Source organism: Salmo trutta, chromosome 9 (genome assembly GCF_901001165.1).
Source record: "Salmo trutta chromosome 9, fSalTru1.1, whole genome shotgun sequence".
NCBI lineage: Eukaryota > Metazoa > Chordata > Actinopteri > Salmoniformes > Salmonidae > Salmo > Salmo trutta.
Genome location: NC_042965.1, coordinates 34583767 through 34600107, shown reverse-complemented (window position 1 = coordinate 34600107; position 16341 = coordinate 34583767). Strand labels below are relative to the sequence as shown.

The 16341-nt window shown below is 43.6% G+C and overlaps 1 protein-coding gene across 1 annotated transcript; it reads left to right on the top strand.

The window, feature by feature from the left end:
- Positions 1-456: 456 nt before the first annotated feature.
- Positions 457-13693, top strand: LOC115200459 (zinc finger protein 131). The gene is made up of 9 exons (XM_029763552.1): positions 457-620; positions 3045-3174; positions 3419-3520; positions 3690-3834; positions 10621-10729; positions 10882-11067; positions 11282-11657; positions 11998-12128; positions 12218-13693. Exons 2-9 carry the CDS (start codon positions 3060-3062, stop codon positions 12725-12727), a joined length of 1674 nt encoding a protein of 557 aa, XP_029619412.1. The 5' UTR covers positions 457-620; positions 3045-3059; the 3' UTR covers positions 12728-13693.
- Positions 13694-16341: the final 2648 nt, after the last annotated feature.

Sequence of the window (16341 nt, the reverse complement as noted above, 5' to 3'; positions counted from 1 at the left end):
GTAACAAAACAGAATTTAAAATATTATGCTTTAATATTGTGTCAGTGTTAATTAAGACTGGTCCTCAGGTATTGGAAAATGGATGAATATGTTGATTAAAAAAACATCACATGAAATCATGTTAGCACAGACTGGAGAAAATAATACAGACAGACTCACAAAAGATATAGGAAAGATTGTTATTGTTCATTAAAAACACATAAAATAATATCATGGCCTTGAAATAGCCTATCACCTATTAGTAGAAAAAACGAACAAAACAAAAAATACTCTCCGTTGTATTTTGGTGTGTTTCTGTATATTTTGGTGTGGTTGTTTTGTTTTGTGTTGAATATGAAGAATGAAATAAATTGTCTATACCAAAAAAAGGGGAAAGGAGCTGAGTACCGAAATGGAACCGAACCAAGGGGCCAGGGTTCCGGTAAACCGAACGGGAGACGACCATCTGTTGCCCAGCAACGCTCCTCGGCGTCTTCTGGAGTTTGCAGTGTCTGCTGGGAATCTGAGGCCCGACTGAGCGACCGCCCTTTTTAGACGAACGAGAGAAGAGCAACGCTGCAAGTGTCGGGATAGACCTATACGCAAAAACAACTTAATAAAGCAGCAGAACGTAATTTGAGGTATGTTTTCTGATGTATGAGGTGAAATATTTCAGGCAAATGATGTCTAAATTAGGAAATGTCTCAGGAAAAAGTGTATTTTAATGCGCGATTTGATGACGTACAGGCGATGGTCAAACTCGAAATGGGGAGAGCCTTTACGGGCCTATTTGAAAGGATTAGCTACTGTAACTTGTTGGCTAACATTAACTGGATTGTTTGCTGCTTCTTATAACCCATTATGTAGTTAGCGTTGATATTATTAGGTACACATTCTAATTAAATATATATCGTTAAGTTTGATTTTACGGCCCTCGATTATAGCCCGAGGCCTTCTGCTGCAGCTATGCTTGCTAGCTACCGTTAGCATTGTCTGCTATTTTCAATTGGTCAACTTGATGCCAATCATACTGTTGTCAAACGCATGATTGGCTGAATTCGACGTCTTCTCTTTGCATCGGTAATATTCTATTGGATAACACATGAGGTTGACGCGATTTTCCCGCCTCGAACGTCATATTTCATTACGAAAAATCTGAAATACTGTTGGTCCAATTTGTGCAGAACACAAAACATACGACAAACAGCGATATTTCCCACAAATATTGCCCACATTGGCAGATCAAGATGGAAATATACAGTACCAGTCAAAGTTTTGGACACCTACTCATTCAAGGGTTTTTCTTTATTTTACAATTTTCTACATTGTAAAATAATAGTGAAGACATCAACACTATGAAATAATACATATGGAATCATGTAGTAACCAAAAAAGTGTTAAACAAATCAAAATACATTTGAGATTATTCAAAGTAGCCACCCTTAGCCTTGATGACAGCTTTGCACACTCTTGGCATTTATTTTTATTTTACTAGGCAGTTAAGAACAAATTCTTATTTACAATGACGGCCTACCAAATGGCAAAAGGCCTCCTGCGGGAACGGCAGCTGGGATTAAAAACAAATATTTAGAGAAAATTGTCTCAACCAGCTTCAGCTGGAATGCTTTTCCAACAGTCTTGAAGGAGCTCCCACATATGCTGAGCACTTGTTGGCTGCTTTCCTTTACTCTGCAGTCCAACTCATCCCAAACCATCTCAATTGGGTTGAGGACGGGTGATAGTGGAGGTCAGGTCATCTGATGCAGCGCTCCATCACTCTCCTTCTTGGTCAAATAGCCCTTACACAGCCTGGAGGTGTGGTGGGTCATTGTGCTGTTGAAAAACAAATGATAGTCCCACTAAGCGCAAACCAGATGGGATGGTCTATCACTGCCGCCATGCTGGTTAAGTGTGCCTTGAATTCTAAATAAATCAGACAGTGTCACCAGCAAAGCAACATCGCATCTCCTTCATGCTTCACGATGGGAACTACAAATGTGGAGATCATCCGTTCACCTACTCTGCGTCTCACAGAGACATGGCGGTTGGAACCAAAAATCTTGCATTTGGACAGATTTCTACCGGTCAAATGTCCGTTGCTCGTGTTTCCGTCTCTTCTTATTATGAGGGGTGTCCTTTAGTAGTGGTTTCTTTGCAGCAATTCAACCATGAAGGCCTGATTCACGCAGTCTCCTCTGAACAGTTGATGTTGAGATGTCTGTTACTTGAAATCTGGGAAGCATTTATTTGGGCTGCAATTTCTGAGGCTGGTAACTTTAATGAACTTATCTTCTGCAGCAGAGATAACTCTGTGGCGGTCCTCATGAGAGAAAGTTTCATCATAGCGCTTGATGGTTATTGCAACTACACTTGAAGAAACTTTCCAAAGTAAAATATGGAATGTTGTTTGTCTTTGCTTATTTGAGCTGTTCTTGCCCTAAGCCTTACTTGGTAAAATACCAAGTCCATATATCTTCTGTATACCACCCCTGCCTTGTCACAAACCAACTGATTGGCTCAAACCCATTAAGAAGGAAAGAAATTCCACAAATGAACTTTTAACAAAGCACACCTATTTATTCAAATGTATTCCAGGGGACTACCTCATGAAGCTGATTGAGAGAATGCCAAGTGTGCAAATCTGTCATCAAGGCGAAGGGTGGCTACTTTGAAATATCTGAAATATATTTTGATTTGTTTAACACTTTTTTGGGGTTACTACATGATTCCATATGTGTTATTTCATAGTTCTGATGTCTTAACTATTATTCTACAATGTAGAAAAGAGTAAAACATAAAGGAAAAACCCTGGAATGAGTAGGTGTCCAAACTTTTGACTGGTACTATATATATATTCATAAAAGCTGCAGAATGCCCAATGATAACATTGTATTTAAATCAATGTTAAAATCACATTACTGTCTGTGCATCAATATGCTGTGAGCATGTTGTTCATGTTTAACTTGTTTGCCCAGATGTAATTGTACACTCAGACCATATAGTCTGTCATTACTGGTGATGTGAACAGTGTGCCATCTCTGCATGGATTTCTTCCTTATGTGCAGGTGAGGGGCTGAGCCATGGCAGATGAGGAGTGTGGTAGTCAGTTCCCAGACCATTATAAAGTCATGCTGGACAAACTGAATGAACAGAGACAGCTGGACCAGTTCACAGACATCACTCTCATAGTGGACGGTAAGCTCATCCTCAGAGATGTTTGTTGAATTGCAGAAAGTGAAGGTGCAGCTTTAGCTTGTCAACTACAAGTTAATTATATATTTTGTTAATACAAAAACAGCCTTGTTTCAGCCATGTAGGTTAATAGTAAAACAAAAAAAGTTTTTCAATATCATTGTGTTAAGGAAAACTGCCCACATTGTATGAAGTATTCTATTATGTGCTATACCATTCATGCGTTCATCTTACCTCTGGTCTGTAGGACACCAGTTCAGGGCCCATAAGGCAGTGTTAGCAGCGTGCAGTCAGTTCTTCCACAAGTTCTTCCAGGACTTCACACAGGAGCCACTAGTGGAGATTGAAGGTATGTACTGCTGAACCACTGACGTCTGTCATCAATCAAGAAAATAAACGATAGCAGATAGCGCTATAGCCCCTGAGAAACAAAACAAGGCCTACATCCACTTCTGACAATAACTATAAGACTATCACACAATAACCCAATGTACGCATCAATCCCCTGTGTTGTGCAGGAGTGAGTAACTCAGCTTTCCGCCAGCTGATGGAATTTACGTACACGGCTACGCTGGTTGTCAGTGGGCCAGAGGAGGTCAACGACGTGTGGAAGGCAGCAGAGTACCTTCAGATGCAGGAGGCCATCAAGGCCCTCAACAACAGGTTGGACGGCCATTATAACATCTGGACCCCCTTACTACTAATATAGTCCCTTACTACTTACTGTGCCTTCAGTAAGTATTCATACCCCTTGACTTATTCCACGTTTTGTTGTGTTAGAGAAGGTATTCCCAAACTGGAATTTCCAGGGGTACGCGCAATGCCGTCGGGGGTACGCCAAATAAAAATGTGATTTACTTTTTTTATATATATATTATTTATTTACTTTTTTAAAAAACACATTTTTAAACAGTCCATTTATATTTTCCAACAGGGCTATACATTTGGGTGAGATTTCTTTCTCGCCTGAGTAGCCTCGTTTCACTGCCAAAAATAAAATGAAACCATCTAGTGTTCAGCGAAATAACAACACAATGTCAAATACAGGTAGCCTAGTCAAATAATTAACATCCAATCACATTAACCGTTACTCTCTCACGGGAATTCCACTAATGGTCCGTATGTAGCCAAACGTAGCTGCTGCTCATTCCGTTTGCTCGAAGATGGATAAATGGTTAAAAAAAGTCACACATACCAGAGACACATACCAGCTCTACTGGTAGACCTGCTACTTACTACCAGCAGTACTACACCTGCACCTGTCGACGACACAAGTTGTTCTCCTTGTTGTTAGCCCAGCTAACATGGACACTGACAGTTGTGAATCTGATGCAGCCGAAGAGCTACTGACCCCTTACCCGGGAAAACACCGAACAACAGACAGAGACGTTGGACCATCGAAGAGGCGCAAATATGATGAGAACTACATTGATTTGGGGTTCACTTGTGTTGGGAGTAGTGCCTTTCCTCAGCCACAGTGTATTATATGTGCAAAAGTACTATCTCACAACTCGATGAAACCTTCACTCTTGCGCAGACATTTAGAAACAAAACATGCCAATTTGAAAAATAAGCCACAGGAGTTTTTTGGGTGAGAATTAGAGGTCGGCCGATTAATCGGAATGGCGATTAATTAGAGCCGATTCCAATTTTTCATAACAATCGGAAATCTGTGTTTTTGGTCGCCGATTTGGCCGATTTTGTTTTATTTTTTTTGTTTAAATGTAATCCAGGCACTTGTCATCTCCCGTCTGGATTACTGCAACTCGCTGTTGGCTGGGCTCCCTGCCTGTGCCATTAAACCCCTACAACTCATCCAGAACGCCGCAGCCCGTCTGGTGTTCAACCTTCCCAAGTTCTCTCACGTCACCCCGCTCCTCCGCTCTCTCCACTGGCTTCCAGTTGAAGCTCGCATCCGCTACAAGACCATGGTGCTTGCCTACGGAGCTGTGAGGGGAACGGCACCTCCGTACCTTCAGGCTCTGATCAGGCCCTACACCCAAACAAGGGCACTGCGTTCATCCACCTCTGGCCTGCTCGCCTCCCTACCTCTGAGGAAGCACAGTTCCCGCTCAGCCCAGTCAAAACTGTTCGCTGCTCTGGCACCCCAATGGTGGAACAAGCTCCCACACGACGCCAGGACAGCGGAGTCAATCACCACCTTCCGGAGACACCTGAAACCCCACCTCTTTAAGGAATACCTAGGATAGGATAAAGTAATCCTTCTAACCCCCCCCCCTTAAAAGATTTAGATGCACTATTGTAAAGTGGTTGTTCCACTGGATATCATAAGGTGAATGCACCAATTTGTAAGTCACTCTGGATAAGAGCGTCTGCTAAATGACTTAAATGTAAATGTAAGACCTTTATTTAACTAGGCAAGTCAGTTAAGAACACATTATTATTTTAAATGACGGCCTAGGAACGGTGGGTTAACTGCCTTGTTCAGGGGCAGAATGACTGATTTTTACCTTGTCAGCTCGGGGATTCAATCTTGCAACCTTACGGTTAACTAGTCCAACGCTCTAACCACCTGCTTTACATTGCACTCCACGAGGAGCCTGCCTGTTACGCGAATGTGGTAAGAAGCCAAGGTAAGTTGCTAGCTAGCATTTAACTTGTAATGTAAACTTATTTTATAAAAAACAATCAATCATAATCACTAGTTAACTACACATGGTTGATGACATTACTAGTTTATCTAGCCTGTCCTGCATTGCATATAATCGCTTAGGTACACGTTGCTCCAACCATAAACATCAATGCCTTTCTTAAAATCAATACACAAGTATATATTTTTAAAACTGCATATTTAGTTAATATTGCCTGCTAACATTAATTTATTTTAACTAGGGAAAATGTGTCACTTCTCTTGCAAACAGAGTCAGGGTATATGCAGCAGTTTGGGCTGCCTGGCTCATTGCGAACTGTGAAGACTATTTCTTCCTAACAAAGACAGCCGACTTCGCCAAACGGGGGATGATTTAACAAAAGCGCATTTGCGAAAAAAGCACAGTCGTTGCATGACTGTACCTAACCATAAGCATCAATGCCTTTCTTAAAATCAATACACAGAAGTATATATTTTTAAACCTGCAAATTTAGCTAAATGAAATCCAGGTTAGCAGGCAATATTAACCAGGTGAAATTGTGTCACTTCTCTTCCGTTCATTGCACGCAGAGTCAGGGTATATGCAACAGTTTGGGCCGCCTGGCACGTTGCGAACTAATTTGCCAGAATTTTACGTAATTATGACATAACATTGAAGGTTGTGCAATGTAACAGGAATATTTAGACTTAGGGATGCCACCCGTTAAATAAAATACGGAACGGTTCCGTATTTCACTGAAAGGAAAAACGTTTTGTTTTCGAGATTATAGTTTCCGCATTCGACCATATTAATGACCTAAGGCTCGTATTTCTCTGTGTTATTATGTTATAATTAAGTCTATGATTTGATAGAGCAGTCTGACTGAGCGATGGTAGGCAGCAGCAGGCTCGTAAGCGTTCATTCAAACAGCACTTTCGTGCGTTTGCCAGCAGCCCTTCGCAATGCATTGCGCTGTTTATGACTTCAAGCCTGTCAACTCCCAAGATTAGGCTGGTGTAACCGATGTGAAATGGCTAGCTAGTTGCGCGCTAATAGCGTTTCAAATGTCACTCACTCTGAGACTTGGAGTGGTTGTTCCCCTTGCTCTGCATGGGTAACGCTGCTTCGAGCGTGGCTGTTGTCGACGTGTTCCTGGTTCATTTACATTTACGTCATTTAGCAGACGCTCTTATCCAGAGCGACTTACAAATTGGTGCAATCACCTTATGATATCCTGGTTCGAGCCCAGATAGGAGCGAGGAGAGGGACGGAAGCTATACTGTTACACTGGCAATGCTAAAGTGCCTATAAAAACATCCAATTGTCAAAGGTATATGAAGTACAAATCGTTTAGAGAGAAATGATACTATAATAACTACAACCTAAAACTTACCTGGGAATATTGAAGACTCATGTTAAAAGGAACTACCAGCTTTCATATATTCTCATGTTCTGAGCAAGGAACTTAAAGTTAGCTTTTTGACATGGCACATATTGCACTTTTACTTTCTTCTCCAACACTTTGTTTTTGCATTATTTAAACCAAATTGAACATGTTTCATTATTTATTTGAGGCTAAATTGATTTTATTGATGTATTATATTAAGTTAAAATAAAAATATTAATTCAGTATTGTTGTAATTGTCATTATTACAAATAAAAATAAAAAAGCGGCCGATTAATCGGCAGCGGCTTTTTTTTGGCCCGCCAATAATCGGTATCGGAGTTAAAAATAATAATAATCGGTCAACCTCTAGTGAGAATTAAGACGGCTATCGAGTAGTAAGACATGTATAAAAGCAACAGATACCATTAATAAGAAGGTGCTAGAAGTGTCTTTATATGGTGAGCTACCTAGTGGCTAGGACAGGCAAGCCCTATACTATTGTGGAGGACTTAATTCTTCCTGCTGCCATGGATATGGCTAGGACAATGCTGGGGGAACAGGCAATGCCTTCATCAAACAACACTGTTTCACGACGCATCAGTGTGACATGGCAGGAGATGTTTTGAAACAACTACTGCTTCGCATAGAAGCCAGTGAATTATATGCGTTACAGCTGGATGAGTCAACAGACGTGGTGGGCCAGGCACAGCTCCTGGTATATGTCCGTTACATTTATGGGGGATCAAATAAGGAAGACATCCTCTTCTGGAAACCATGTCTTTCATGGAGTTATCAGAATTCTATGGGAAGGTCTGCTCAATCCAAGATTGCAACCAATTGATTACAGCATTACCCCAAAAATGGACGAGGCAGTTTGCAGCGGAAGGAGGTAGGGAACTGGTCTCTGCCCAATATAAAGGATCAACTGACAGAGGAATACAAATAGCATAAATAGGAAAATATACCAGTTTCATTTGAGGACCAAGGATGTTGACAGCTGTGCCTTACAGATTGCAAAATAGTTGGGAAGAGATTTTTGATGTACCGATTCCATGGTACAGGGTGTATGAGTTGATATATATAAAAATAATGACGCAAGATTCAAGACTTTGTGCTTTTCAGCTAAAAGTATTATATAGAATTTTTGCCACCAACAAAATGGTAAATTATGTGGCATTCAATCATCGAAGCTCTGCAGATTTTGTTGTGAGGATACAGAATCAATAGACCATTTATTTTGGTATTGCCCTCAGGTAGCCTGTTTTCTGGTTCAGGAATGGCTGAAAATGCAGAACATTGATCTAAAATTTACCCTAGAAATAAACTTAGTAAAAAAAGAAACATCATTTTTTCAGGACCCAGTCTTTCAAAGAAAATGTGTAAAAATCCAAATAACTTCACAGATCTTCATTGTAAAGGGTTTAAACACGGTTTCCCATGCTTGTTCAATGACTGAGAGAGGCTGGACTGAGGGCTTGTAGGCCACCAGACATCACCTGTAACCACGTCGTCTATGGGCACAAACCCATCGTCGCTGGACCAGACACGACTGTCAAAGTGCTCTTCACTGACGAGTCGCGGTTTTGTCTCACCAGGGGTGATTGTCGGATTCATATTTATCGTCGAAGGAATGAGCGTTACACCGAGGCCTGTACTCTGGAGCGGGATCGATTTGGAGGTGGAGGGTCCGTCATGGTCTGGGGCTTTGTGTCACAGCATCATCGGACTGAGCTTGTCATTGCAGACAATCTCATCGCTGTGAGATACAGGAAATACATCCTCCTCCCTCATGTGGTACCCTTCCTGCAGGCTCATCTTGACATGACACTCCAGCATGACGATGCCACCAGCCATACTGCTCGTTCTGTGCGTGATTTCCTGAAAGACAGGAATGTCAGTGTTCTGCCATGGCCAGCGAAGAGCCCGGAACTAAATCCCATTGAGCACATCTGGGACCTGTTGGATCGGAGGGTGAGGGTTAGTGACATTCCCCCGCAGAAATGTCCGGGAACTTGCAGGTGCCTTGGTGGAAGAGTGGGGTAACATCTCACAACAAGAACTGGCAAATCTGGTGCAGTCCATGAGGAGGAGATGCACTGCAGTACTTAATGCAGCTGGTGGCCACACCAGCTACTGACTGTTACTTTTGATTTTGACCCCGCCCCTTTGTTCAGGGACCCATTATTCCATTTCTGTTAGTCACATGTCTGTGGAACTTGTTCAGTTTATGTCTCAGTTGTTGAATCTTGTTATGTTCATACTAATATTTACACATGTTAAGTTTTCTGAAAATAAACGCAGTTGACAGTGAGAGGACGTTTTCTTTTTTTTGCTGAGTTTAGTACTGTTGGGAGATCTGGAGAGACCGGGTCAGTCAATTAATAATATACTAATACTCTTAGTAAAAGTATTTATCTTCAACTCGCAGTCTCAGGATTCGATTAGATAGATAGATAGATTGAATTTCTATGTTAAACATCACAGCATAGTTAAAAAATATGTGTTGCGTAGCAATCCGAAGAGGGTGGCCAGCAGAGATAGGTGGGAGGGGCTGAGGTTTTGGATATGGAATTGGAGACAAGTGGGAGTGGAGTTGTTGGGTGGGGTATAGAATGACGGTCAAAGATAAAAGTATAAAACAAAAAGTATGTTTGAATGACACTGAGGGACAGTGTTGTTACAGCTAATGCTGGGTTTGCCTGAGGCTGATGCCGTGCAGGTGTTTGTACACATGCATATACACACACTCTCATTCAAATGTGCACAGACACACACAGAGGTAAATAGTGCCATATATGCACTCAAACATATTCAGTTGGCCTTGCGGTCATGATTTTTGTTGTCCTTGATGTCTTTGTTATTTTTTGCATTGTTGTTTTCTGTTTTGCTTTGTCTTTGTCTTTTTTAAAAATGTTATCTGTTGTTGGTGCATGGGGGGGGTCTTGGGGGTGGGGAATGGGATTTTTTTTTTTTTATTATTGTAATTTTTACTGGGGGGAGGGGGTCTCAGATGGTTGAGGGGCAGCTCTTGGGGAACTGTGGGGAGGGCTGGTGGCCTGGTGGTTGGGAGCTTGGGCCGTTGGCTGATGGATCGCTGTTTCGGGCCCCCGTTTTTTGACCTTGTGGTAGATCTGTCGACGTGCCCTTGACCAGGGTGTTGACTCTGGTTGCTTCTGTGTGTCGCTCTGGATGGGAGTCTGTTAGATGACTAATGTGATGTAGTTGTTGAGTGGCTTCACTGCAAGTATATTATATGTTTTAAACATTCAATAAACAAAAATCAAACATTTTACATTCAGGCTCTAACACAACAATGTGGAAAAAGTAAAGCGGTGTGAACACTTTCTGAAGGCTAGCCCCCTTTTTGTGTGATGTTGGGTTCTAATCTTGTTTAATGGTATCTGTAATTTTATCTGTTGGAACGTAAAGCATTTTGAATGAATATAACCCTCTCTCTCTCTTTCGCCATAGGATGGGTGATGGCACCCTCTTCCAGCTATCCCAGGCTCTGGCGGCGGGGAATAGCAAGGCCAAGAAGAGGAAGATATCTGAGACTCTTCCCTCAGTGGAGGGGGAGCAGGTTAGAGATCTACAATGGCACATTATGTTTGTAGTTGTTGTGACATTAAAATATGCATAAAGTGCAAAAAAAGTGTCCCAAATGATCCTCTTCATCGTCCGTCCTTTCCACCTGATATGTATTGCTGCACTGACCCAAGTCTGTCCTTGCAGGTGGAGATTGAGGTGGAGATCGGGGAGGGTACCATTGAGGTGGAGGAGACGGAGGTGGTGGACGCTGTTCGAAACACCCTGGCAGTCTCGGATGACTCTGCTCTGGCTCTGCTTGCTGACATTACCAGCAAGTACCAGCAGGGGGGGCTAACGCTGCACGTCCTGAAGAAGGAAGGACTGGAGGAGGTAAACAAAGCACTCTGTTTCTCTGTTGCGCATGTAAAAACCACACACTTGGAAGGACCGTGACTAACCTTGATTCAAAACAAAAAAACAATTATATATAAGAATATGTTTTGTTGACGTTTCCAATCTTTCCCAAAACAAGTCATCCTTTCATCTCAATGCATCCATACATAATGGAAAAATAAACTATGGTATTGGTGTGTGTGTGATCCAGGAGATGGTGTATCAGGAGGAGACGGTGACACCTCCCAAGACTCTCGAGAGTCTGGAGATGGTCGAGGTCCAGATCTCTCAGCTGGACAACATGTTCCGCTGCAACAAATGTGACCGCAGCTTCCGCCTCTACTATCACCTTAAACAGCACATGCGTGCGCACATGGCCGCGCTGGACAAGCCTCATGCGTGTTGCCACTGTGGGAAGGCGTACACGCGGGAGGGGGCGCTTAAACAGCACCTGAACACGTTACATTACGAGGCGGAGGAGCTGTCGCGCAGCCAGTCCCAGAAGAAGAAGACACACGTGTGCGAGTACTGTGACAAGCAGTTTGACCACTTTGGACACTTCAAGGAGCACTTACGAAAGCACACTGGTAAGAGTTATCATACCAGGAGGGATTCATTCAGGGGTTCATATTTGTACTTTGTAGAGTCCATGCCCCGACGAAAATGAGGCTGTTCTGTTGAAGGTGTTCCTAGTGTTTTGTACACTCTGTCTATAGCTGATGTGTATTTGTAGTTTCTAGGCAGACTAAAACATAAGAACAACATCAACAACACCTTTCTTTTCTCTGAGTGTGATCTCTTTGATTGTGCATTGATGAGTGAGTGACCTGTTCTTGTGAAGTGAATGTAAATCAGACCACCTTAATAGGATCTCCTGAGTTATGCAGTGGATGTAATAAGTAGTTCATCCCTTGTGTGGGTGTGTAGGTGAGAAACCGTTTGCGTGTCCAGACTGCCATGAGCGCTTTGCCAGGAACAGCACATTGAAATGTCACATGGCTGCCTGTCAGAACGGCGCAGGGGCCAAGAAGGGACGCAAGAAACTCTACGAATGTCAGGTGCAGAGAATGCTCTTGTTTTTTTCACCCATCACATCCCTGAGTAGGGCATATGCTGGATTGTAACATCACCTCTCCCCCCTCCCCAGGTGTGCAGCAGTGTGTTCAACAGCTGGGAGCTGTTTAAAGACCACCTGACGACACACACGGGAGAAAAGCCTAACCACTGCACCATGTGTGACCTCTGGTTCACCCAGCCCGACGACCTCCGCCGACATCTCCGCGACCTGCACGGCGTCACAGACGACAAGCTGATAACCCAGGAACTGGTCATTGCCACCGCCGCCGTGGCAACGCAAGAGGAAGTGGCCGGGGAGGAGAAGGGAGGCAAGAGGGAGACCCTTCTACTAGAGGACGGGATAAGCGTGGAGCATGTTACCGTGGAGCCCGTAGGTGTGGTAGCATTGGCGGAAACAGCCATGTTGGTGGATGGGGAGGTGACCGAGATGTGTGAGGAGGACATAGAGAGACTGAAGGAAGCGGGAGTTGAGATCCGGGTGGTGCAGGTGTCACAAGAGGGACAGGTGAACTCTGAGATCCAGGTGGAGGGGAGCGAGGTGGAGGTGGAGGAGGATTCGCAACCGGCTATTGCTGTATGAAGCAGGAGCGGGGCGACATCTCAAATCATACCCTATTCCCCATAAATACACTACCTGGGCTCTGGCTAGAAGTAGTGCACTGTATGGGGAATAGGGTTTTATTTTAGATGTGCCCGTTGATATGTGCCCGCTGATTTTTGTCAAACTGGAAAAGCTCCCCCTTACCCCCTTCACCCTATGAAATAATAGGGTAACGGACAGACGAGGATTGGAAGTTACTGATATTTCTAGAGGGTATTTATTTGGAGCCTGATGTCATGGCTCTGTCTTCCTCTGTCTGGCAGAGAGAGACCGGCTGAATGCCTTCACAATGAACCCGTTCAAGGTTTCGTTTCAATCTTTTTTGTTGTTGCTTTCTTTTGTTTTTTACACTTTAGGATGTACATTTGAAATGATCAATATTAATTTGCTAAGACAATATGCCATCCATAAAGATCCCTATTCATTTCTATGGTGTCACCAGCAAACACCATTTATTGATTGGGTTGCACCATGTGTTATACTGTCAAACGGCTGCAGACATATTGCTGATATGCCTCACTGATGACGCCACACATTTCCCAGTTTGAACCCATCTGAAGCACAGATCTGTTTGTCGAAAAATAATTCAGAGCTTGACTAAAGAAAGAGCATGTTTGTAATGGTGTCCAGCCCCTAACTGGTAAAAATAGCTTTATTTTCTTAACCTTTGAATCAGTTTGTTTAGCAGAATAATAGCTGTTAGCGTGCGTACGTTTGCCCCCCCCCCCCCCTCAAATTCCCTGCTTGACTTCCTGTCTACCTCTTCCTGTTCTGACTGCAGCCCACTAAACACTGGGTTTTATGTATGACACTGTTACAGCATGATGCTCCTCAGAAACAGAAGAAAGTATTAAGTGAAAACGTTTTGTTTGTTTTTATTTGACACATGTTCATAGTTGTATTGTTTTATTTGTACAGAGCAATAAAGAAGTGAAATAATCAATACATTTGGATTTCTCAAAATGTTTCCACACCAGTATTTCTTACAATGCTTTCAAACGTGCCTTTCTGAGACGTGGAAGGACTGAAGATTAGATGATTAGCTTACTAAACATGAAGAATGAACCCCCCAAAAATGTATGTATGCTTGTAAATATAAATGTGGCTGATGTAAACCACAGTGGTTCTGTTGTTGTTGTTTACTGCGTGTCTCTCTGCCTGTCACTCTTCTTCTTTCCACCACAGCAGAAGGACCTGGATAGGGCAGCATACAGACAGGTTCATATCAACAGTGGTGACGATGGCGTCCAGAAAACATTGTCATCCTCAAGGAAACTGCTTATGTAACCTTTGGTTATCCTGCCAGTGCCTGGTCAAATAGGGTTAAGGACGTGTGGACAGGGAATTCGGACTATGATCTTCCTAATGGTTATCTTCAGAATGTTCTGACTCGGAACAACTGGGGCCCCATCACTGGCTACCACATCGTTGGCTGTTGGTGTCATCCTCTGATTAACCTCTGGCAGGAGGAACTCAATGCAGGAATCCAGAGATGATGAAACCGGAGAGGCTTCTGAAGATGTGTTGGCCTGGCTCTCGTCCCCAGTGTTGGTGATGCTCAGGTGGAGTGCAGTGGTGGAGGTGCTTTCCTCTGCCCTAGAGATACTCAGGATGACTGTCTCATTATGTTTTTTTTTGTGTTTCTTCCGTTCAGACCGAGTGGGCGCTCCGCGCCTAGAGACATCTGTGACTTGCTTTGCTCTACGGAGCAGGGCGCAATTGAAAGGAGTGATAACTGGGGTGGCATTAAGTGTTGAAGATCAACTGAAATTGAAGATTCCTGTTGTCTGTGTCGCCCGCCGTTTGGTGTGACGCAGATCTGGTGGAGAGTGTGGTGAAACAGAGAAGACAGTCTGTCCTACTGAGTTTTGATGCAAGGTCATTACCCAACAGTCAAATTAGGATGTGTCAGTTGTCCCGAACCTATTATAGTGTTTTAGGTGCCAAGCTTATGGTCATGTTGCAGCAGTGTGTGGAAGGGAGATTTCTGGATGAGAAGTGTGCAGGAGGGCATTAGACAAAGCAATGTTTAGTATCGGTGGAAAAAGTTGGGTGTGTTAACTGTACCCATGGTGCGGGAAATCCGAAGTGTCCGGTGAGAGAGAGAGGCAAGTTGAGGTTGCTAGGATCAGAGTAGTACAGATACAAAAGGTGTCGTATGCTGAGGCAGCGAAGAGAGTAGCAGAGGAAGATGATGGGTCCAGGGCAAGGGATCCTAAGAGGATCCCTGTGAGTAGGCTAAGGCCAATATAGAGTGATAGGAATAACATGTGCTTCTGTAATGTTGGATTCATAGCATTCATAGCCATGGTTCTCAACTGTACCGCAGAAATGGAACGTGAATCACAGAAAATAGATGTTGTGGCAGCTGCAGAAAAGTACTTGGGTTGACGAGATTTTACTGCAGACGAGTTACAAGGTGTGTTGAACGATAGTGTCCCCTCCCAGGCTGCGGGACTGGTGTAGGATCAGATAAGACCGAAGTAGTGGAATAGTGGTGAAGTTTTAACGGGTGTAGGGTTAGTTGGTAGGGCAATTTTTCTTCCCTTTTTGTGTAATGACTTCACACTCCAGAACAGTAGGCTGACACACAGCCCATACAGTAAGTGGCAGCATCCACCTCTAACCTATGTTTGTGGACCGCCATAATACCGAAGAAGTATGCCTGCCTAGCATTATCCAATGAGGGTTGCAGGAACCGGTAAAGTCCCATATTTTGTGTCCTGCATGGAAGTTTGATTTGACAAGTACAGGAGAAAATAATACATGTTATGCACCTGAATGTCCTGAGTAGTCGCTGGAGAGGGAACTCGAAATCAATCCTTACAGAAATGAGGAGAAAGAACCTGCGTCGTGAGGTGAGGGCTTCCGATCCTCACCCCAATGATCAAAAAAAAAAATGCCCGAGATGACTCTGGTCTAGTGGGAGTAGGACTCGTGGAGAAAGTGGATCCATGCCTTTTGGCTGATCTGTTTGTGGTATCAGGCTGGGAAACGGAGGTGGCCAAATGATCAATTTGCTCAAAGTATCCAGAGCTGGCCTTGCCTGCTGCTCAGAAGGAGATGGTGCTGCGTGGCGCGCCGCTGAAAGGAGTGATAACTGGGGTGGGGTTAAGTGTTAAGGTGGATCAACTGAAGTTGGGGATCCCCAGTGTCTGTGATGCATGTCGTTTGGTGCGACACAGACCCGGTGGTGAGCACAAGACTGGGGAGACCCTGTGTTCTTTTGAGAAATGTTTGCCAGATCAAGTCATGGTAGGGTATATAAGTTATCCCGTGAGAGCTTTTGTTCTGATCCCAGTACGGTGTTTCAGGTGCCAATTTCATGGTCATGTTGCAGCAATATTATGGAGGGAGATTCTGAGGTGTGAGAAGTATGCAGGATGGCATGGGACATTAGAGTGTGTAGCTTCTCCCTTTGCCATCAGAACAGCCTCAATTTGCCTTGGCATGCACTCTACAGGGTGTCTTAAGCGTTCCACAGGGATGCTGGCCCATGTCGGATTCACAAGAACAGGTCACTCACTCATCAATGCACATCAAAGAGCTCAGAAGAAAGGTGTTGTTGATAAGTGCAATGAAGTGCTGTTGTT